The sequence below is a fragment of the Canis lupus genome, chromosome 18 (assembly GCF_003254725.2).
Source record: "Canis lupus dingo isolate Sandy chromosome 18, ASM325472v2, whole genome shotgun sequence".
NCBI lineage: Eukaryota > Metazoa > Chordata > Mammalia > Carnivora > Canidae > Canis > Canis lupus.
Genome location: NC_064260.1, coordinates 17,755,232 through 17,780,601, shown reverse-complemented (window position 1 = coordinate 17,780,601; position 25,370 = coordinate 17,755,232). Strand labels below are relative to the sequence as shown.

Genomic DNA, 25,370 nt, shown 5'->3' with positions numbered 1-25,370 from the left:
CATGTATCTGTATTTCATTCCTTTTTATGGCTTAACAATATCCCACTGCGTGCATATACCATAATTTAGTCAACTCCTTATCTATATAAAAAGTATTTGTGGTAATTTTTTATCTTTAGTACTTGCTGAACTCACTACCTTAAATGAACACACTCAAAAATCCTCTTTCAGAAGCCAGCCACCATCTATTCAGCAGAGTGGAAAGTCATAATATTTTACCAAGTCAGTATAACTCTCTTTGTATAACCTGTTAATGTTCTATGAAATATTTCTAACCAACAGAATTAACTGAATTATCTTTATTTTGTAGGTGAGAAAACTGAGACATAGAGCTAAAGCAGCTGTCTAGTGTCACATTTGGTACGTGTCAAGACCAGGACTAGCCCCCTTCTCTTTCCATCCACCCCATATCAGAGTTCCTCCAGCTACCCACATTAACCCAGTCACAACTCACTACAATGACTATAAAGTATTACTACAAATTAAATCTGGAAGAGAGGTTCCAAATTTAGGACAAGGGACAAGAAAAACCTCAAGTTATAGACTGGTTTAGCTCCAAGTACATGTTGTTAGTCCCTGTAACTCATAAAGCATTTTCCCAAATAAAAAACTCTATAAATGGTTAAAAAAAAAATCATTCTCTGGAGGGATACCACAAATTAGATTAAGAGACAGAGCTTTAAAAAGAGAGAGAGAGAGAGAGAGAGAGCGCTTTACTTAGGAAGAATCAAGAAATCAGAAATAAAAGTATGTGTGGATGTGACTGGATGTCCAGACCTTAAATAGTTGGAAACTATAACTTAAACATGTATCAAAAAAAAAGAAATATACTCAGAGTAAGTAAAACAGTTCTGGATAAAGATTAAGGAGATTGTGTTCTACTCCTGGTACTGCTGCCAAACTTAAAATAGAAAGTTACGCCTATCTATGTTTGTTTGCTTATTTGTAAATTGAGAAAGGTTGCAACAGATGATCACTAAGATCCCTTTCACACTTTCTTTACTTTTTTCCCTCCTTCCAAATTAGAATAATGTCAATTATTACTTAGAAAACTGGAGACTTCAGCACCCATAAATATGAAAATCAGCTAATCTCCTGGCCTAAGCAGTCCCTGATCTGAGAGTGGGTGAAAAATGTCAATGGCCTTTCAGAGGAGTGCACATTCACTTTCAAGAGTCAGTGGACCAGATTTTGCCTCCACTGTCTACGATGATGGACGTTCTATTCTATAGAAAAGGATAGGAAAGGAAGTTAGCTCAGTAAATGCAGTGCTACTTTTCTCACATAATTGTACAATTAACTGATTCCTTTGTACGACAATATATTTAACAGCTGACATTTACTCAGCACCTACTATGCGATGCATCGAGCAGCAAGCGATTTTAAGGCATAAAGCAAGAAGTCAACTTTAGGTGATTTTCAAGTAAGGGAATTGCTTACATGGAAAATACATGGCTAAATTCATTTCAGTCCTTTCATTTCCAAGATAAATACTTGCAAAAAAGGACAACAGAATCCTATTTCAATAATTATCTTTAAGAAAAAAGAGATTAAGTAGACTCTGAAATTTATACTCTTATGTTTACATCAAGAAAGTAATTTATTCTTAATATTCCCAAGAGTTGTCATTATATTCTTACCTTTTTATTTCAAACCTACAGTAAAATGAACAGAAACTTGTCTAAAACATTTAACTAAACAAAAACAAAAACATTTAACTAAAAGTTAAAAAAAAAAAAAACCCTACAAAACTAAAAACCTCTTACCTGAGCATGAAAATTGGACATAGTCGTCGTTTCTATATCCTTCTTTCCTAATATCTCCATTTTCACTGGTGAATTGGGAAAATTAAATGAAAAGTAGTCTAAAAAGTCAGGTAAATAAGTAGCTGCCCCATGAACAATACCCATTACATAGAAAGCTGCAGAGTTTTCATTTTCACTGAACACTAGACCCACAAACTCTTCTGCAAACCTCTCCATCTCCACAGGAGACAGGTGGGAGAGTTCATTACTGTAGGCGTGGATAACGGATGCGCCTCCATTAGGCTGGTGCTCAATATGAATGAGCTGTTTGAACTCCAAAGTGTCCAACCTTTTGAGGTTATTCTGAACCCGTGGCTCCTTTAATGAGACAAATGGAAACTCATTATTCTCTGGAATTTTGGAATCATAGTTCTTGTTATCCAAATTCTTTCCACTGTAATCCTTTACATTATCACTTAGGATGCCTTTGGCTTCTTGATCTTCAACATCAGATAGCAATCCTGAGCAGATGGTTTGAATTGATTTGCTATACATTTTTGGACGCTTCCGTTTTTCATTCTCTTTGTGTTTCTTTTTCTTTTTCTTCTTTACCTTTTTTATTTGTAAGTCTTCTGCATTTGTTTTTGGTTTCTCCTTCCCACCTGTGAGGGGAAAAAATTTTTTTAACTCTGTATTGTAGTTACTTAAAAAAATCATGCTTAAGGAACTGTCTAGAACAAACTTACACCTATAGTCTCCCATGGTACCATTCTGACATGTAGCAGATTCTCAGTGTTTACTGAAGTAATGAATGGACATTACAGAAAGTATATTCTTCAAATTTAAAGGGAGAAAATCAGAAATGGGATGCTGAACAGAGGTCAATATGAATAACGACCTCCAGATGTTTCCCACTGATATATATCATCATTTTTACTCATCTAAGTTCTTCAAAATTGCATGTAGTTATCAATACTTGTAAATCATAATGGGAGAAAACGACTTGCATAGTGTAACAGTAACAAACACAGCATTTCCTTAGCTTTTTACCATATTTCCTCCTTAATAAAACTACTCTCTCATCTAAAATGGGCTATTTTAGAGGTCCACTAGAGTTTGCAAAGTTCCTGATGAAGATCCAATAAGGCGCCATAAGGAAGATGATAGAATAATTTCTCACATTCTAAGCATAAATAAAGTATACCCATGTACTAATAAAGAGATAAATATAAAAGACTTGGGGCATTATAAGCTTATATATTAATGAGCTTATGTAACTGAAGTAGACTCTAGGCCCAGAAATTTAGAATTCCAAAAAATAAGAGTAATTTAGAGTCTATATAGCTACAGACTAAGTGTACCTATAAACATGTAACATTATCACAATATATTTCTGTACAATAAGAAAAAAAGGAGAAAGTAAACACCTTCACAAGAAAACATGCTTCCTAATATGAGAAAGCCAGTAAGAGTTAAGAAGGCATTCACTGTTTCCACCTGTTACTTCACTTTTTACAGATTGCCTGTTATGAATTAAATTTTCTCAATCTACTTCCTTACCTAAATGTTTTCATATTCACAAATGTCTTTTATTCTTGTCTCTAGTGAGTGAGGTGTCCTGCAGACTTTTCAAAAGTAAGCCCTTCCCACCAACTCCAAAAATCGTTACAAAAAATATAGTTTCCTCTCCTCTTCTTTTGACCAAACTATTCATAAAGAACCATCTATGCCAAGTGCCTTCTATTACCTTATCATTCTCATCCCTTAAATTCTAGGTCTGCTTCTAGTCTACTCAAATTTACTTTTCCGGAACATTCAAATATCAAATTCAGTGATATTCTTTCAAATCATTCTTCCCAATCTCTCCAAGATTCAACAATTATCCTGTTCATCCTTGATTTTTCACTTCTTTATTAATTCTTGGTCTAATAGTCTCTTGATTGTCATCCTAAATGCTAGAGCAGTATTAATCTTTCTGTAAGTTTTATATATTGTTTGATCATATTCATCCCTTGAGTACACTTCTTTCAAGGGTTCTCAATGCCTCCCAAATAAAATATAATCACTTCAGTATGGAATCCCAAGACAATGCTCTCGAGTACTTCATTCTCTGGTCAATCTGCACTATTTATAATTTCTTATAAAACAGCTAGCCCTACCTTATCTTTCTATCACTTGCAAAGGCATTTCCTCTCTCCCTAAAATACCCTTATCCAGCCCAGTACTTACTCCTGACCTCTTTCTTACCCATTCTTTAAAGACAACTCGTATCAATTCCTTCATTTTGCTTTCTCTCATTTCTCTAATTGGAACTAGAATCACTTCATTCTAAATTCATACAAAGTTATTTTTTTCACTCATAGAATACTTTTATATCATGTGTCCTTCCACATATTATATGAGTGAAACAAGTAACTTTTATATGAATTCAAAGTGAAGTGATACTTTTTCCCCGTCACTGTATCCTTCGTGTTATTTAATACCTTGCTATAGATGAATATTTAATGAATCCATGAACGAAAAGATTTCTCTCACCAACTGAGATCTGTGGAATTTTTCCTTGTCCCCTTTACAGCCACAGTTTTCCAGAATATAAATACCATCAACTCCTAATCTTGGAAACAACAAATATCAAAATTCTCTCAAGGTGGGGCACCTGGATGGCTCAGTTGGATGAGCGTCAGACTCTTGATTTCAGCTCAGGTTGTAGTCTCAGGGTTGTGGGATGGAGACCCTTGATGGGCTCACATTCAAGCGTGGAGTCTGCTTGGGATTCTCTCTCTCTCTCTCTCCCCCTGCCCCTCCTGCTCACTCTCAAATAAATAAACAAATCTTTTTTAAAAAGAAAATTCTCTCAAGTTGATAGCAATTCTAAAAAAGGGAGTTTAATGTTAACAATAAACCATTACTTCTAAAAATTCATAAATATGCAATGAAGACTAAATTGGTATAATCACAAAAAGCAAAAATAAAAGCCTTTCAACTTTACTGAGGTTTGTAAAGCCATAAAATTCTCTACAGAGACCACAAGTAAGTAAGTAAATATATTAACAAATTCATACTTGGAACCTTGGATGAAGTATCGAAATATTCGATTCAGATAAGTATCTTAAGAACAAAATTAATAATAAAAAACAGGGAGGTAATCAAAATGAAAAAAGAAGTGGATTTTTTTTTTTTAAGATTTTATTTATTCGAGAAAGAGCAAGAAACAGTGAGCACGCATGAGTCAGGGGAGCAAGAGGGAGAGGGGAAGCAGACTCCTTATTGAGCAGGAAGCCTGATATGGGGCTTAATCCCAGGACCCGGAGATCATGACCTGAGCTGAAGGAAGACACTTAAATGACTGGAGACCCAGATGCCCCAAAGAGGTTTTATATGTAAGCAAAATCCAAATATATCAAGGAAAAAAGACAGAAATGAATTTAAAAACAAAACATAAAGTTTAAAAGGCCTAAGTATAATAACTAAATTGAAAACACAGTAAAATTACACAAGTTATATGGATTGCCAAAACAATTTCATTTGAATGAAAATATAAGTTTAATATTATATTACATTTATGCCTAGCATATGTTTAAAAAGTAAAACAGAAAATATCCAGTCATTAGAATACATGTTACTTTGAAATGAAATAGGCACAACAACCTATTTATTTTCTTAGTCACGAGAATGGATAAGAATAGTAATAGTATTAAACAGAAACTGAAAAATGTAAAATAGTAAAAAAATCAGTGAAGAGAGTCTCATAATGAGCATCAAAGAATTAGATTCCCAAGACAAACTACTCTGTAATTAAATACTCAAGAGAGCACAGTATGCAGAAGAGAGTTAACATAACATGCCTGAGACTGCTAATCTTAGAAAGGCCTGCTCGCAAGGTTGACCCTTGGCTGGCATCTGAGAAACTTGTTCTTTGGGAATGTTCCCACAATTCGCTGATAGGAGTGGCTCACTGTACCTAAACGTTTTGTGTCAACGATATTGTTTATGCTGAATACCTGTTTTCCTTCTGGGAGCCTGGAATTTTGGTAGATGCTAGACAGAAGGTGCCTATGTAACCAACATTCAATAGAAACCCTGGGCACCAAGTCTCTAATCAGCTTCCTGGTAGACAACATTTCACATGAGTTGTCAGTTCACTGCTCAAAAAATTGAGTGTATCCTGTGTGACTCCACTTGAAGAGTACTCTTAGAAGCTTGTGTCTAGAGACTTCCTCCCATTTGCCTCCTCTCTCAACTGATTTCACTTTGTATCCTCCGCTACAGTAAATCATAGTCATGAGTACATCTATATGCTGAGTCCTGTTAAGTCCTTTAGCAAATCACCAAACCTGGGGGTAGTCTCAGGGTCCTCTGATGGACACAAGTAAAATGCATTCTTTACATTTAAACCAAACCAAGGCACCAGCATTCACTAGATAGATTTTTTAAGTTTTATATAATCTGTCATTCATTTCCTATCTTAGAATGACATGAAATGCAGCAGACATATGGAGAGAAAAATTTTAAATACTTTAAGGAAATTAGACCATTTTGAATATCAATGTTCTTCCCTTACACTCCCTTACTTACTAAAAAAGAAGTATTTAAAGCACACATTTCCCTAAATCCTATAATTCTTCAAATCAGACCTATATATTTTTTAAAGGATCCTGATAAATAACCGTAACAGAAAGAAGAGCTGTCATAATATGGACCCTCAAAAAGTATGAACGTGTAAGGTTGATAGGGGATCCTCCCCCAAGACACAGATACACACACACAGTGGACCCCATACAAACACACATACACACAGAACCACAGATATGAAAATGCAAAGAGAGATTGAGATACAAAGGAAGGTACACAAAAGCAGCCAGAGAAAATGAGACTCTCACTCAAAAAAACAAAACAAAATAAAACAAAACACATAGACACAGATAAAAAACAAATTATGTGGGGCAGCCCGGTGGCTCAGCGGTTTAGTGCTGCCTTCAGCCCAGGGCCTGATCCTGGAGACTCGGGATAGAGTCCCAAGTCAGGCTCCCTGCATGGAGCCTGCTTCTCCCTCTGCCTACGTCTCTGCCTCTCCCTCGCTGTATGTGTCTCTCTTTAAATAAATAAAATCTTAAAAAAAAAAAATTATGTGTTAATAGCTAATCATATAAAAAAACTTTTAAAAAAATCACAAATTTACTGGCATTAATTTCCATCACTAACCTTAGTATACTTTTAGTGTTAAAAATAGAAAAAATAAAAAATAAATTTAAAAAATAGAAAAAATAGGACAGCGTGGGTGGCTCAGCAGTTTAGCGCCGGCTTCAGCCCAGGGCCTGAGCCTGGAGACCTGGATCAAGTCCCACGTCGGGCTCCCTGCACAGAGCCTGCTTCTCCCTCTGCCTGTGTCTGTGCCTCTCTCTCTCTCTCTCTCTCTCTGTTTCTCATGAATAAATAATCATTAAAAAAAAAAGAAAGAAAAAAGAAAGGCTGCCCAGAAAAATTGGTTCTAATTTCACATCTAATATGGGAATTAATATTTATATATAACTTCATTACCATACATAGAAAAAAGTAGTAATTAGCTTAGCTATTTTCAACCTCTGGTCTTTATAGAGAATGACTTTGTTCGCACAGCATTATTTTCACTCTTCCTGACATGAATTACCTACCTATGACCTTTGGTAAACTACCAATAATCTTGGATACTGGCTTTTTTTAATCTCCATTCCCCCCTGCTCACCAGAAAGCTTCTCTGATATACTATAATAAAACTTACTCTCAAAAACACTATAATCATTAATATCTCTGTTCTTACAACTTTTCACAACATAGAAATGGCTGGAACATATAATTATGCTCTGTATAAGTAGTTGGCAGACATTAATATAAAAGGATGAACTAAATAAGCTTATGTGTCGGGGGATCCCTGGGTGGCTCAGTGGTTTAGTGTCTGCCTTCAGCTCAGAGCATGATCCTGGAGTCCCGGGATCGATTCCCACATCAGGTTCCCCGCAGGGAGCCTGCTTCTCCCTCTGCCTCTCTTCTCTCTCTCTCTCTCTCTCTGTCTCTCATGAATAAATAAACAAAAATCTTAAAAAAAAAAAAAAAGCTTATGTGTCAAATATATTTGTTCCTTTAAACTATTTCTCATAAAGCACATTATCCTATTTTATGGATTTCTGCATTAATAAAAACTTTCTAGCATGTATATAATTATGTACACATTTCTAGTCATATTCAATCTGATGCAGTTTTTGATGAAAACCTGAAGGAAGTGAGGCTGGTGTGGAGTTAACAGAATCTATTTTAGATGTGCAAGTGCTGTCATCAAACAATCAATGCTTGAGTGTGCCATTGCTTGCAACATTAGCATTATCACAAGGAGAAAATTATAAGGACAAAATAAAGGCTGAAAGCCATGAAGCAAAAAAGGGCACACAGTAATAAGTAACAGTACACGGCCTCCACCAAATTGATTCTGTTGTTGCTACACGAAATCAATAACAAAGAGGGCCTTTCCCTGATGATAGATTAGCAGAGCAAACTGTTTTTATTGGATAATGACAACAGCTAACACTTACTTGGTGCTTATGATAGGACAGGCATTATTTCCCAAAGGAATCATGTTTTATTCATTTAATTATCTATATCTTACCCAGGGAGGAGATAATTTTGTTGCTGTTTTGCAATCACAAGATTTAATCTTTCATACACGTTTACAAAAAAGATTCATATCCACTTATTGAATTATATGTGGGCCAAACACCATAGTTAGGACCTCTACCATACTTTACCTCATTTAACCTTCACAACCCTGTAAGGCAGTAATTAAGTTATCATTTACCTCTGTTTTACAGTAAATACATTTTCCCATGGTTATCTCAGAGGTCACTAATTCATTTCCAAAATTATTTTTCCTTTTATCTTCACTAGGTTTTCAGTTTAGCTCACTTCAAAATATCTCCTAGATTTTTCATCTACTTCAAAGTCAAGGTTACTATTGCATATTACTGAAGCATCTCCCATTTTCTAAAATTATTTTAAATTTTGTTTGCATATGTAATCTCTAGATTCACATATTTCACATTAATGGTATGTAAGGAATCCAACATTCAATTGAGCAACAGGAATTTTCATCACTGTACATTCCACTGGATAAGAAAATGACTATCTGACTAAACCAGTAAAAAATGACTATTTGACTAAACCAACAGGGTAAAGTTAAGTAAACACCTCAAGCATGAATCATTAGCTTCTGTACAGCACTAGTGTAGCTAGATTTGATTCCTGCCTCAAAGGCTTACACTCTAATTAAACAACACAAATAAAACACATTGTCAAAAGAAACAGAATAAAAGGACCACGAGCATTTACTAAGTAGCCATCCACTTAAGCTCAGACCTATTTCTTCCAAGGTCAAAAGAACTTTACAAAATATAAAATTCTGACAAGTAGAAAATAGAGCTTAAATAAAGTGTGACAAAAAAAAAAAAATCAGGAAACATGACAAAAAATGAAAATATAGAATCTAATATTCTGTTTGTCTTAAATAATATAAAGTTTATCCAGTTATTTCATTACACATACAGTACAATAGCCTTTTCTTCTTAATGTGGATATAATGGTATATTAACACATAAGTCTAATATCAAATTAATCAAAGTCAGTATGTTCTGACCCGCAAATTCTCAACTAAGTAGGGGCAGCTAATGAATTTGTTAGCTGTCTAGCAACCAGACTGCCACTGATTCTTCTTATCTTGCTATCAGAGTAAATTTAAGACTGTCCTTACTTCAATTTCTACCACACATATTCCTTTAAAAAGTTCAGATTTATTGATAGGATTTGTATTATTACCCAACAACCACCCCCTAAGTATAAATAGCAACTGAAAACAAATGTAACAATAGAGAAAAAAACAGGAAACAAAAAAGAGGACATTCTTTAACCCTGCAACACACACACAAAGTAAAACAGTATACCTCCTAATTCAGGTCAGAGTAAAATGTTCCCTCTCTGATACTAGACTATACTATGGTGATTATTGTCAAATATTTTTAAGTTCACTTCTTCTACCATCCCTATCTTACTAAAATTGTTTTAGCCTTTTTAGATGATCTAAGTATGGGTAAAAACTAGTAATGCAAACATAGAATTAGATAACCTACTTCAAGGAACCTAATAGTTTAATGAAGCCTAATCTTTTCTACTTTTTCATTACACACAAATGAAATATACTAAAGATGCTACCATACAGATTAGAACCCCTCACTATTACAAAACTTTTCATATTCTCACTATTAAGGTTTATTGTCAGCAAAATTCAGCAACAAACCTTTATTTGAATCACTAAGCTAAAGTACACTGAGCAATCACCGAATATAGGGATGCCTGTGTGACTCCAAGTCGATTGAACGTCTGCCTTGGACTCAGGTCAAGATCCCAGAGTTTTGGGATGGAGCCCCGCCCGCATCAAGCTCAGTGCGCAATGGGAAGCCTGCTTCTCCCTTTCCTGCTCCCCCTGCTGGTGCTTGCTCTGTCCAATAAATAAAACAAACAAAATCACCGAATTATAAACTTACTTTTCAGCAAAATCTTTACTTCTCCGTTTTCTTTCTTGATCTCATTCATTACTTTATGCTTCTTCTTCTCTCTCTCTTTTTCTTTATCTCTCTCTTTAATTTTGTCTTTGATTTTATCTGAAAGACAAAACAAAGGAAATATTTAAAACTCTTGTAATTTTCTCCCAAGAACTATACAGAATCTAGAATATACAGAATCTAGAATATACCATGAAAAATCAGAATGAAAAGCAAACATGCCTTTTATTCTTCCTCTCAGGTCTGGAGAAACAGATTTCCAAATTTCCTGTCATATATTAACATGGAACACATAATATATACATCATAAACTATTAAAATTTATCATTATACATTTCACTCTCAAGATTGTTCTTCTTTAATTCATGTCAACCACAATATTAGACTAACCTCAAGTCACTTAAAATAACTAACTTTAATCAAGATGGTAAACTACAATGGATAAAGTGCTAGCTTTGAAGTTGATCGTATCTGGATTAATACCATAACAATATAAAAATTACTCAATCACAGTTTCCTAACTTATAAAATGGTGGTTATCTTTCTCACAGGTTACAAAAAAAATGTATAAAGTGACTACCCAGAGCCTGGTACAGATAGGATTGGATGTTAGTTCCCTTACCCTTGTACCTTTTAAAAAAGATATGACTGATCTGACTAGGTAGTGATAATAGGATATTAAAACAAAAGATATAAGAACTCTAGGAATCATTGATCTGCATTCTAAAGATTCAAATTTGAGTTTAAGATTATTTGATGTCCTATTCTTATTCAATCAAGCTACTATGTACCCAGCAAAACAGACGATGTAGAAAAGAATTTCAAAATAGTAATGTAGTCTTTGCTCTCAAAAAGCTTACTACTGAGGAGCACCTAGGTGGCTCAGTGATTTAACATCTGCCTTCAGCTCAGGTGGTGATCCCAGGGTCCTGAGATCAGGGCCCCTTCTCCCTCTGCCTATGTCTCTGCCTCTCTCTATGTGTCTCTCATGAATGAGTAAATGAAATCTTAAAAAAAAAAAAAAAAAAGAAAAAGTTTATTATTGATTACAAAGTCATGATTGAAGCACTTTAAAACTGTAAAATATCTTGTAATGTAACAGAGATTATACAGTACATGCACATATTGCAGAATTTCTTAAAATCCTTCCTTACTTTCCTTTCTATAAATACTACCCTAATTCAGGTCCTAATCACCTCCTGATTAGGTTACCGTCTAGATTAGTACTGCCCAGTAGAAATATAAAGTTTACCAGATACATAAATTTGAATTTTCTAGTAGTCAACATTAGAAACAAAAACCAACAGATGAAATTAATTTTAATAATGCATTTTATTTAACCAATAGATCTAAAAATTGTCATTTCAAAATGAAACCAACACTAACAAATTATTGAGACATTTTACATTGTTTTTCACTATAAGACTTCAAAATCCAGTATATTTTACACCTAAAGCACAACTCAATTCAAAGTGTTTAACAGCTGCATGAGGCTAGTGGTTACTACACTGAATAACTCAGGTCTAGACTACTTAAACAGATTAACTCTCAAAAACTAAATCCATGTACTTAATAAACATTTTAAAACACTCATTCATATAATAAAAAATACAAATTCGAATAAGAAACTTTACCTATCAAACTGACAAAGTGCTTTGATTAAAAGTGGTAATACTCAAAGCAGAAGAGAAGATAGTTGATGGTAGAACAAACTCACCAAGTTAACAAATATCCACTGCTGAGTATAGGAAAAGGGTTAGGGATACAGAAGTGAGTAAGTAAGGTCTTCATCTGTTCATAGAAAACTTAAATTCTAGAAATAGATTAAGCTGTTCTCCTGCTTCAGACTAGTTTGCTACTCTTCCTGATGTTCAAAGTCTTTGAAATCCTGTCACAGGCTGTCATCCAGCCATAAAATATTACTCCAAATAGATGGAGCTTACACACATATAAAAGTCAGGCTCCCTGTGAGGAGCTTGCTTCTCTCTCTGCCTGTGTCTCTGCCTCTCATGAATAAATAAATAAAATCTTTAAATAAATAAAAATTATAAAATTATAATATTAATTATTAATATATACACACATACAGAAATAATACTAAAAGATAATAGTGCAAATTATTAAAAGCCATTTTAAAAAATATTTTATTTATTTGACAGAGTGCATAAGCAGGGGAAGCAGCAGGGAGAGGGAGAAGAAGAGGGAGAAGCAGGCTCCCCATGGAGCAAGGAGGCCAATGAGGGGCTCAATCCCCAAACCCTGGGATCATGACATGAGCCAAAGGCAGATGCTCAATCAACTGAGCTACTGAGGCACCCCCAAAACCATTATTTTGTTTAAATTCTACACTTAATGTGGGACTCAAACTCATGACCCCAAAATCAAGAATCACATGCTCTACCAACCGAGTCAGTCAGGCACCTCTAAAAGCCATTATTTTTAGATAGCAAGAAGTTTCAAAGTCTCTACGACAGGACCATATTAGTTTCATAAAGTAGGAAAAAGGGTCCTAGAATATGCCTTCAGGTATAATATTAAGTAAAGATAAACTGAAGATATAAAGTCATTATATGAAAAATATCTAGAAACAGAAACAATAGCATAGCCAAAACAAGAAGAGTGACTGACAACATAATTATAGTTACCTCCCACCCCAAACCCAAAACCTTCTAAGGAAAGCAAACACAAACCATCCTATATATTCATAGCAGAAAAGCATTTTTGTGGGACAACAAAATCTGTTTGCTGTCCCAACCTACACACATCTCAATCTTTCAACCTTTTGCCCTTCCTAGAATTTTTTGCTTATCAGGGCATATCCTTTTTCAAAATCTAACTTTAAATGTCTCCATTAAATGTTTCATAATTGGGATCCCTGTGGTTCAGCGGTTTAGCGCCTGCCTTTGGCCCAGGGCATGATCCTGGGGACCTGGGATCGAGTCCCACATTGGGCTCTCTGCATGGGAGCCTGCTTCTCCCTCTGCCTGGGTCTCTGCCTCACTCTCTCTCTCTCTCTGTCTCTCATGAGTAAACAAATAAAATATTTTTAAAAATAAATAAATGTTTCATAATCAGATTACAGATAATATAAAGATGTTGTAACACATGTTTACACGTTATAGGTAAACATTAAAGTGGAAAGCCTAAAAGTTGAGAAGACCTAGGTGCAAGTTCTGCAACTTTGATAACAAACTCTCAGATCTCCCATTTCAGCTATAAATGGAGTTTACATAAAGATTAAATAGGAAATAGACAAACGCATACTGTAAAGATATAAGCCTATGAATGCAGATTATCTATGTCTATCCATTATATTGAGCCATAATAAGCATTTTTTGGCTATAACAATATAGAATACCACTGTCTATAGAATCTCAAGTCTGCTGTTATATTATAGTGTATTCACACTCATAAAAGCCACTTCTGTATCTTTTCAGAAGGAAAACGGCTCCCTGGCATCATGTTTCCTATAATATATACTGTTCTTTAAAAAACTGTCATTCTAAAAAAAAAATTGTCCTTTTTAATTTTTATTCATTTCTCTTCATGACCAAGAATTTGTACAGTTTTATCTTTCATGGTCTCATCTGAGACTCCCGTCTGCTCCTCCCTCAGCCCCTCTCTCTGCTTGTGTGTGCTCTCTAATAAATAAAATCTTAAAAAAAAAAAAAAAAGAATGAAGGAAAGGAGAAGGAATAAATGACTAAGTCATTATAAAACCAAAATAAACTATAAATTACACATATGGAAAAATACACATGTGCTAAAGACAATTACTGTATGTAAAAGATTAAAAAAATTGATTAAAGTAATTTAAAATAAAATAGAAATGGGATTTTCAAACATATACTCAATTTACTAACTTAGCAGTACCTTTCAGATTTCATACACCCAATATATTTCTATTAAGTATTTATGCGCAAGAGCAAAAAATGACTAATAGTGCTGTACACTAAGAGTCTTAAAATCAACAATATCATTTGATTCTTACTGTGGGTCCACTATGGAAAATCAGTTCTTAAATAACAAAATCATTGTTTTTATTTTGTTGTAATAAAATTTACTAGTCTCTACCTGTATCAGTCATTATAATAATACAGAGAAGAAAACACACACACACAAATATTAGATGAGTCACTTCAGTAAGGAGAAAGTCATAAAAAGCATTCTTAGAGAATCCTTTCAAGAAATTTTTTTAATTTTTAATTTTTTTAGAGAAAGAGAGAGAGAGAGAGAGAGAGAGACCCAGAGTGGAGGGTAAGCAGAGAGAGAGGAGAGGGAAAATCTCAAGCAGGCTCCACATCCAGTGCGGAGCCTGACACGGGGCTAGATCTCATGACCTGAACAGAAATCAAGAGACAGACACTTAATGGATTAGGCCACCCAGGCACCCCTTTAAGAGATTTATAATACAATAACAATCCATTTATCTGGAATCTTAAGAATTAATTCGTAGTTTTAAGTAACAGAAAATTGCCACTATTTTTTAATCATTCTAAAAATTTTCAAAAGTATATTATATATTTCCTTGCTTGCAAAAATCTAAGAAATAGGATTGTCTTTTCATGACAAAAATTTAAACTCATTATTATACTCATATTGATGAACTCAAAAGCAAAAAAAAATGTACCTGTTCAAAACTAAAAAACAGTATTTCAGTATCATTTAATTTTTATTGTCTCAACTATCATTTATCATTCCAAGTATGAGAGGTGACAACTCTAACTTCTGGTGGTCACCAACAGGCTCATTCTCATCTGTTCTGTACTAAGAAATCAGACCAGGTCCATTAATACCCTACTGTATAATATAATAAGCAGGTTCTCTAGCTTTGTTAGAGCAAATTTCACACTGTATTTTTTCTGTTATAAACTTATCTTTCTTCTTATAATGATCCCTGCTCCCACCAGTGTATAGCTTATGTTCCTTAAGGGTAGAGAAGGCTCTACTTCTTCAATAAATGTCTGATTCATGAAACAGGTCCTATGACACAGTAAGAAATTATTGTGTTATTTTTTACAGTACATTGTGACTTTCTTTTTAGGTGCTCTATGTTAGTCTGTATTCATTCTTCCTTCTTTTCCTAGTCATACCACAGCAAGGAAGGAAATTCTTAGTTCCTACAGCCTTCCAAGAGTAGTTCCTCAAATTTATTTCCCTTTTCTAACCGGCCTGGTTGTTTTTGACAAAAAATCCTAAGATTTAATGAAGCTACTCCTTCAAAAATATTAGGCATCCACAATTTTTCTGTGTAAGTCTCAATAAAAACAATTTTCCTTAAAAAGCCATGGAGGGATCCCTGGGTGGCGCAGCGGTTTGGCGCCTGCCTTTGGCTCAGGGCGTGATCCTGGAGACCCGGGATCGAATCCCACATCGGGCTCCTGGTGCATGGAGCCTGCTTCTCCCTCTGCCTGTGTCTCTGCCTCTCTTTCTCTCTCTGTGACTATCATAAATAAATAAAAATTAAAAAAAAAAAAAAAAAAAAGCCATGGAGTAATTTCTTTTTTATGTAGGTCTCTTTTAATAGGAAGAATTCTTACAACATAATATCTAAAAAAAAAAAAAAAAAAAGGAAAGGAAAGAAAAGAAAAGAAAAGAAAAGAAAAGAAAAGAAGAAAAGAAGAAAAGAAGAAAAGAAAAAAAAAGAAAAGGAAAACAAGAAGAAAATAATAGTTCAGGGGTGGCTGGGTGGCTCAAATGGATGAGCATCAGACTCTTGGTTTCGGCTCAGGTCATGGTCTCAGGGTCTTGAGATCAAGCCCTGCCTCAGGCTCCATGTTCAGCAATGAGATTCCTTCTCTCCTTTTCTCTCTGTCCTTGCCCCCCTTTAAAAAAAAACCTGATCGTTCCTTTGATCTCACAATCCCACTGCTAGGATTTAATAAAAAGGAAAGAACAAGCCAGCACAAATATACATATACAGGAGTCCTCATATTATTTAGAATTATGAAAAACTGTAAATAACTTAAATGTTTAATAATTGGGAACTGATTAAATTTGGGTATATTCATTAATGGGAAAATATGAAGACATTAAAAATCATGTTTGAATAACAGTTAATATCATGAGGCAGGGATAATTATCATGAAATGTTAGAGGAAAATGGCAACTTACCATATATAAATGTAAATTTATAAAATGTTACCACATCTGTCATATACATATGTACACCTGTAAATATATGCTAAACACATACATACATATTTAGGTATATACATCTGCATATACACCCACACAGGAATCTTAAAGGAAATCATTTAAAAAAATAGTTGGACTTTATATAAAAACTAATAGACATAAATATATTTAAAAATTACATAAAAATGAACATGACACAATAAAAATAAATATAATATAAAAAATAACTGGACTTCCCAGTCTTCCCACCCTTGTCCCAGTCAAGTAATCATTCAATCTCAGTCCTTTAGGCAAACATCCAGTTTTTGTTGTTAGGAGAAAATGAACAGGCTTGAAACTCAGGTACTCCAGGCAAGGCAAAGAGTGGAGCTAAAAACAAGCTAACTGTCCTTCCCTAAAATGCTTAAAATAAATTGAATCAGGAAAAAAAAAAACAACAAAAAAAAACCTTTCAGAATTTAAAAATACAATAGCAATACTGAAAAGCTCAAAAAGTTGGAAGATAAAGTTGAGATAATCTTCCAAAAAAGAGAGTAACAAGACAAAGAAGTGGAAAATAGCAGAAAATATAATGACCTAAAGGATCATTCCTAAGGGATTCAGAGATTCAATATCAAATTAATTAAACTTCAGAAAAAGAAAACAGAATTTTATAGGACAGAAAAATGCCAAAATAAATAAGTGTAAGAATTTTTTTCAGACAAGATAAGTCACCAAAATTAAGATTCCCTCAAGGGATGAGCACAAAGAATGGAATTCACAGTGGTAGCCCCCTCTTACCACACACACACCAGGCACACTATCATGAAATTTCAGTACACTGGAGATGAAGAAAAGATCCTAAAAGCTCGTAAGGAATTAAAACGAAACAAAACAAAATCAGATCACATATAAAAGATCAGGTCATAACATGGAATTCTTCAACATGACAGCAGATGCTAGAAAACAATATAAATCCCGTCAGAATGCTGAATGAAAATAATTTTTAATTTGGAATTCTTTAATCTGCCAAACTATCAATCAAGTATGAGGGAAGACATGATCAGACAAGCAAAAATTCAAAAATTTTTACTATACACACATCCCCTGTTATGATATGCTCAAGTAAATTAAGGAGTAAACAAACCACTGCAGAAACTACCTCCAGGAATAAAAAGGAATTGTCAGATTATCTCTTATCACACAACACAAAGAACAGGACAGAAAACGAAGACGCAATAGACATAAACAGATCTTTCTTGACTTACAAGGGGATTTTGTCTCAATAAACCCATTCATTGTAAATTGAAAACTATCATTAAGTCAAAAATGCACTTAATACACCTAACTTACAAATGTGCTCAGAACACTTAAATTTGCCTGCAGTTGGACAAAATCATCCAACACAAAGCCTACTTTATAATAAAGAAGTGTTGAGCACCTCAAGTAATTTATCGAATATTGTACTAAAAGCGAAAAACAGAATGGCTGTATGAGGACAGAATGGTTTTTAACTGTATAGGTTGTTGATCCTTGTGATCCCATGATTGACTGGGATTATGGCTCGATGCTCCACACAGCATCACCAGATATGTGATACCAATATGCTACCACATGTTGCTAATTCAAAAAGTACAGTTCAAAATTTAAAAGTACGATTTCTCCTGAATTGCACTGCTTTCACACTATCATCAAGTCAAAAAATTTTAAGTCATTGCAAGGCAGGGACCATCTGTGTGTAGAGAGGCAATTTTTAACTATTATGAAAATCCAGGGCAGCCCCAGTGGCTCAGCGGTTTAGCACCGCCTTTGGCCCAGGGTGTGATCCTGGAGACCCAGGATCTAGTCCCACATTGGGTTCCCTGCGTGGAGCCTGCCTCTCCCTCTGCCTGTGTCTCTGCCTCTATGTCGCTCATAAATAAATAAATTAAAAAGAAAAGAAAATCCAGAATGCTGTACAGAAAAGGATCTCTGACTGTACCGAACAGTATTTGCAAAGTCATAATTAGCACTGATTATCACACTTTAAGTTTTATTATATTACTGGATGGAAAAAAAGCTAGGTTATAAAAAGTGCTAAATCCTATTACTCTCAACAAGAATGCAATATATGTCTACAACTGACCAATCAGAAACTAAAAGGCAGTATGAGCACTTTATTCAGAAATCTGGAATTAAAAGATGAAACTAAAGGAGTTAATAGCTGGGGTCAGGGCAGGAAATGCAGACAGTTAGGGACATAATCTCATTAAAAACCTTTCAGTACTACTTCATTTTTTAAAAAAAGATTTATTTATTTGAGAGAGGGAGAGCACATGCAAACACACACATACACACACATACACACACACACACACATGCACACACACAAGTGGGGGGAAGGGCAGAGGAAGAGAATATTCAAGCCCACCCCTTGCAGAGCATGGAGCCCTGGGGGGTCTTGATCCCAGGACCCATGAGATCAATGACCTGAACTGAAACCAAGAGCTGGACATTTAAAACTATCAGAGCCACCCAGGTGCCCCTTGATTTTTTTAAATTAAAAAATTTAAATTAAGTTTTTTAAATTAAATTTTATTTTTAAAATTTACAAAGTCATGGCCTTCCTCTCAAAAACCAATAGCCCCATTCTAATTATGAAAAAAATCAGACAAACCCCAATTGAAGGACATCTTACAAAATGCCTGATCATTACTCCTCAAACCATCAAGGTAATCAAAAGCAAGAAGTCTGTGAAACTGGCATAGCCAAGAAGAGCCTACACAATGACTAAATGTAAAGATACTACAGTATCTTGGGTGGGATCCTTGAACAGAAAAATGACATTGGGTAAAAACTAAGGGAATCTGAATAAAGTATGGACTTCAGTTAATGATAATGTATCAATATTGATTCATTAATTGTGACAAACATACCATACAAATGTAAAATTTCAATAAGAGAAAGTGAGGACAGAATACATGGGCACTCTGTAACTTTTCTTAAATCTAAAACTATTCTAAAATTAAGAGCTTACCAAAATTTATATTTATAAAAATTTATAAAGGTAAAACTGAGTTAATTAAAAGAAAGAAATACAGTGCTTACTTCAGCAGCACAAATACTAAAACTGGAACCACACAGAAAAGATTAGTAGGGCCCCTGAGCAAGGAAGACATGCAAATTCATGAAGCCCTTTCATATTTATGGGACAGATGGTGGCTACACTTGTGGTGAGCATAGCATATGTATAAAGTGTCAAATCACTATTTGGTACACTTGAGGCCAATGTGCCACTGTGTGTCAACCATAGTCAAATAAATAAATAAGAAATACCCAAAGAGTTTGTGTGCATGAGACTAATATGGCATTGTGTCAACTATACATATATACATGACACAGACACACATAGTTTGTGTGCAAGTGTGTATACATTTCACTCAATGTAATGGACAGAGTTCCAAAACACACTCTTAAGTAAAATGAGCAAGTTATAGAAAAACGCATATAGTATATTTAGGTTTTTAAAAATAGGCTATGTATTCTTTTCTGTGTGTACATGTACTTATGTATATAGGTAAATGCATAGGAAAAAGTCTGGAAAGAAGAACACAAAACACCTAACAGGGTTCACTTCTGTAGAAGGAATAAGAGGAACTGTTGGTTTTTATTTCATGTACTTCTAAATTATTTATATTATTAATTATAATTTCTACAACATAAAGGGATTCATATTACTTATGTAATTAAGTTGTTAGACTATATCTCTTTCTTGCAATTAGAACTGATAATTATATTCAGGTTTTTTTTTTTTTTTTAAAGATTTAGAGTCACTTAAGATTTATCAGAAGAGATAAGAAAAAAACACTTCAAAATAAAACCGTGAATAAATATATAACCTAATACACACACATAATGAAAATAATACTCCTGGGGATTCCAGGGTGGCTCAGCAGTTTAGCCCCTGCCTTTGGAGTCCTGAGATCGAGTCCTGTGTCCTGTGTCAGGCTCCCTGCATGGAGCCTGCTTCTCCATCTGTCTGTGTCTCTGCCTCTCTCTCTGTGTCTCTCATGAATAAATAATATTTTTTAAAAAGGAGAAAATAATCTTCCTTTTTAAAAAAGTCTTCCCTTCATTACAATTGTTAAGTGCACTTCTACTTCACTTTATATACAGTAGCTCAACGTCATGCTATAGTTAACAAAAAGAACAAAAGGAGAAAATATGATACAATTATATGTGTATTCTGAATAAGTATGAATATACTTATTCAACATAATAGATTTTAAGGAAAAGACAGAAATCCCATACTATATATACCATGACTCATTAAATGAAATATTTTTGTAAAAAGAAGGATCTTCATATAGGTTCATTAGATTTTTGTTGTTGTTGTTAGTGTCACGGGGGGCCTGGCTGCCTCAGTCAGTAGAGCAACTCTAGATCTCAGGGTCATGAGTTCAAGCCTCACGCTGGGCATAGAGTTTACACTAAAAAAATAAAAAAGTAAATAAAAAAATGAAGAAGTGTCATAAAAATCCACACTACCTATTCTTAAGAAGTATCGGTAGAATTTCCTACTAAAGCTTTCAGCCACAATACATTCTTCTCTCTTCTAAAGATCTATTTATTTGAGATATAGATTTATTTATTTGAGATAGAGCAGGAGCAGGGAGAGGGGCAGAGGGAGCAGGGAGCCTGATGTGGGCTTGGTTCTGGGATCAGGACCTGAGCCAAAACCAGACACTTAACCTACTGAGCCACCCAAGCATCTCGCCACAATACATTCTTGTGGCACAATCCTCAAATAGGCTTCCTGCTATCACAGTTTTGCCTGCTGTGGGTATGCAGCAGGATTCACACGTAATAATGCAGTCTATGAAATCAGTCTGAGCAACAACACTGATATTCCTGATCACCCTCTCCAGATAGTAAGTATACCTATAAATAGATCTGAAAACAAGCAGGACCCAGGAGAAAATGAGAAATAATACAGAATTGAAGGGGGAGGTAGAGGGAAAGTAACATTATAAAAATGGAAAGAAAAAAGATATATTAAAAAGAGGAGTGATGCCTTCTCAGCTCAGCCTTTTTTTAATTGGTTCTCATTGCAAAAGATTAACTAGCCTCTTCCTCAAAACTTCTTCCTACATCTCAGTGGAATTGCACATCCTGACTACTCCAGAATTCATGATCCTATCTATCATCAAAACCTGTACAATCTCCTTAGCATCTTATCTTAGGCATACTTCTTTCTTTTTACTCTATACTTGTCTAAGAATGCACTCCTAGGATTTAAACTATAACTGTTAGGCAAATGAATCCCCAAGCTAATATCTCAACCCAACCTTCTAAAAAAGATTTTATTTATTTATTTATTTTTTTTAAAGATTTTATTTATTTATTCATAGGCACAGAGAGAGGGGCAGAGACACAGACAGAGGGAGAAGCAGGCTCTATGCAGGGAGCCCGATGTGGGACTCGATCCTGGGTCTCCAGGATCACACCCCGGGCTGCAGGCGGCGCCAAACCGCTGCGCCACCGGGGCTGCCTTACTTACTTACTTACTTACTTACTTACTTACTTTACTTACTTACTTACTTACTTACTTACTTACTTATTTATTTATTTATTTATTTATTTATTTATTTATTTGACAGAGAGCAAGCACAAGTGCGGGGGAGTGGGAGAGGGAGAAGCAGGCTTCTCACCGAGCAGGGAGCCCAACATGGGGCTCGATTCAATGACCCCAGGATCATGACTCCAGCGGAAGGCCAGATGTCTAACTGACTGAGCCACCCAGGTGCCCCTCCACCCAACCCGTTGGCCAAACTTCACCACTTCGTCTCCACAAGAAATATTTAACACCCTGGGGCACCTGGCTGGTGCAGTCAGTCAGCAGAGCCTGCAACTTTTGATCTTGGGGTTGTGAGTTCAAGCTCCACATTGGACATAGAGATTACCTTAAAAATAAAAATTAAAGGGATGCCTGGGTGGCTCAGTCAGTCTTCGGCTCAAGTTGTGATCCCAGTGTCATGGGATCAAGCCCTGCACTGGGCTGCCCACAGGGAGCCTGCTTCTCTCTCTCTGCCTATGTCTCTGCCTCTACGTGTCTCTCATGAATACACAAACAAAATCTTAAAAAATTTTAAAAAAATAAAAATTCAAAAAATCTTAAAAAGAAAAGAAATATTTAACACCAAAATCATCATCTTTCTCATATAAAGGCCCAAGCTTTCCTTTTCATTCCCTGTTTATGTTAAAGGCACATCCCCCAACATCTAAATTCAAAATTCTCAGAAACCTTTATACTTCCCTCTTCAGATTTTTCCTAACATTCAATTACTTGGTCAGTTCAGCCTATTCTTCCATTGAAATATGTCCATCTTCCTTTACCTTTCCACAGCCATCATCATAACTGATTAATTATCTTCTGAAAGAAGTGATCTTCCTACTTAGTTTCTCTCCTCTTCACCAATCCATTCAGCAGAGTGACCAAAAAATACTCCTTGAAAATACATCTCATCATGTCACTCTCTTCTACTTTAAACAAATGAACAAACCCACCCTATGTCAAAAAGGAAAATCCTCGCAGTATGCCATTCAAGAATCTGTAGAGTCAAAACAAACTTTAATAATTTCTTCTACTACTCAACCACATGTATATGTACACAAGATTCTGGATTGTTTGATTCATTACTACTTGTACTCCATTTAGTTAGAATGCCTTTGCCCATCCCAATTCCTGCCAATCAAAATTCTACACATCCTGCAAGATTCAGCTGAAATTCAGCTTCTCATTAAGGACTCCTTGATCCCTACTACTAGAAATCACCACTGCCTCTTCCTCCTTTTTTATGATTTGAATGCTGCTTCTTTGAAACCTCTTCTACCTGCCATGCTGGATTATAAACTTTTCTGCAAGTTTTTATATCTAACACATCTTTGTCTTCTATAGAATCTAGAATAGTGTTTTGCACATTACTGATGCTCAAAACGAATGAAGTTTCCACAGGGCAAAAGAAGAAAAGGGTTATTAATATAAATAAAAGCAAATTACTGAAAATCATCTGAAGGGTCAGCAAAGAAGTTAAGAAAAAAGTAACAAGAAAAAGAAACAAGATGAGTAACAATACAAAGTGTCTGTTATATCCCAGCTAGTAATCTTTCCAATTAAATTATAAATTCTTGAAGTCAAGAAATATAAACAGCTTTCCTCTCTGCATTTCCGTACACAGTGTCAAGCACATAGCAGGCAGTAAGTAAATAAATGTTTGTTGAATCATATGGAAAAAAGTAGAGGACAAACCAGAGAAATGAGGTAATTTAAGAAATTAAACGCTGTTGTAAGTATTCTACAAGCTTCCAGAAATAAACAATAAGAAAATAGTTAAGAGTATGACAAGAATCAGTAAGACAGTGTTGAAGCAGGGTAGTTGCCAGAAAGTTTCCACAAATTTAGTGTTTTCATAGGAACAAATTAAAGATTTCACCTACTCTCATTTTACAGAGAAAAAAGTTGAGGCCCAGAGTTTCAAGATTTTCTCACAGACACTAAGTAGCATAACTAGGAAAACTCCTAACCAGGTCCCCAAATTTCCAGTTAAGAGCTCTTATGCCACACTTTAGAAAAGAAAACCAAAAAAAATAAATAAATAAAATGAGAATTCTTTGGATTGCAAATGTTTCATTGTATTTAGCTAATAATAGATAATTCTTAACTTATAATCTGTACATATAAGCAGCACTATTTCTAGCTCTTCTGCACCAAATATTTCCCAGTAGATAGTTATTTAATAGGAAGGAATGACATAGAAATGGGTTCCAGAAACTTGGAAGGCAAAGCAGAAAACCCTTTCTTTCTAATTAAAAGATGGCTGAGATCTGACAGGCTTGAGGCTGATGGTATTTAAAATATCCGACTCCTCTAGAGTTGTCTGTTCATCCATACTGAGGGAAACTACTGAAAGGGTGAAAGGTCCTTAGGGATTAAACTGTAAAAGCTGCTATGTGTTAAGAACCCTGAAATATGAAAGACCCATGCAGTTCAGGTAACTAAGACCACAAGGACTTAGGAATTGCTGAACTGAAGGAGTGTAAGGGAGCTTCTCCTGGTTGTACTTGCAAAGTCAGGAGCTTATGCTAACTGAACTCTGATGAACCTTTCTCTTTTAGTGTTCTCTGATTCGATGTTTCTGCTTTTTTCAACAAGGGGCAAAATTTAGGATAATGACTCATACAGCAACAACGTCCTATGTTTTGTGCAGTAATGCAAAAAATGTTTCTGTCTGAAGATGTTAGAGGAAGTTCAAATTGTATAATACTTATCTATCGTGCTATTCAGGAATAGGCAGGTTGCTCTAACATATTGAGACCAAAAACAAGGAAGAGAACATTGAAAATGTAGTTTAAGACAGCTGGGTATTACAAAATTCTATATGTACTGTAATACATTGGAAATAACTCAGGCTTTGTAGTTAGACATATTTAATTTCCAGCTCTGCCACCAACCGACACAAATTACTTACTATGTTAGTGTGTCTCTGTATTTTCATCTATCGAAGATAATAGCCCTTATCTTTTAAAATTTTTAAGGACTGAAGGCAACACCGGCATTAGTTCTAACACTACACCCAGTATGTATAACAGGCATTTGACCAAGGTAGCTATCATTATTAGATATAAATAGTAGAATTTTATTAGGAAAGCATCTAGTAACATCCTAGCAACATCTAGTGACAAATAGTAATAGTAGTCACAAAAACAGACTCACTAAAAAGGAAAACAAAAAATTAAATACTAAATAAATAAATAAATAAATAAGGTAAGGTAAGGTAAGATAAGTAAGTACTTAGAGGAAAGCCAAAGCCAGGAATAACATGAAATAGTGGTCTGGGCTCCCTTTTCTATCGTAATTAAAAATTTCAGGTCAGGCTTTCTTCACTGA

At 34.9% G+C, this 25,370-nt stretch overlaps 1 protein-coding gene, 1 long non-coding RNA gene and 1 other non-coding gene across 3 annotated transcripts in view; 2 read left to right on the top strand and 1 right to left on the bottom strand.

The window, feature by feature from the left end:
* The window catches only part of RSBN1L (round spermatid basic protein 1 like), a 60,508-nt gene that overhangs the window by 19,474 nt on the left and 15,664 nt on the right, over positions 1-25,370 (bottom strand). The window contains exons 2-3 of the mRNA XM_025449581.3: positions 10,310-10,426; positions 1,767-2,407 (exon numbers count right to left, since the gene is read on the bottom strand). Coding sequence (XP_025305366.3) covers positions 1,767-2,407; positions 10,310-10,426 — 758 coding nt within the window. The remainder of the gene's footprint in view (positions 1-1,766; positions 2,408-10,309; positions 10,427-25,370) is intronic.
* Positions 298-25,370, top strand: part of LOC125752954 (uncharacterized) — a 39,139-nt gene continuing 14,066 nt past the window's right edge. Inside the window, exon 1 of the long non-coding RNA XR_007403642.1 lies at positions 298-360. This is a non-coding gene — a long non-coding RNA (uncharacterized LOC125752954). The remainder of the gene's footprint in view (positions 361-25,370) is intronic.
* Positions 19,524-19,631, top strand: LOC112661546 (U6 spliceosomal RNA). Its single transcript, XR_003137778.1, has one exon. It is a non-coding gene; the product is annotated as a U6 spliceosomal RNA (small nuclear RNA).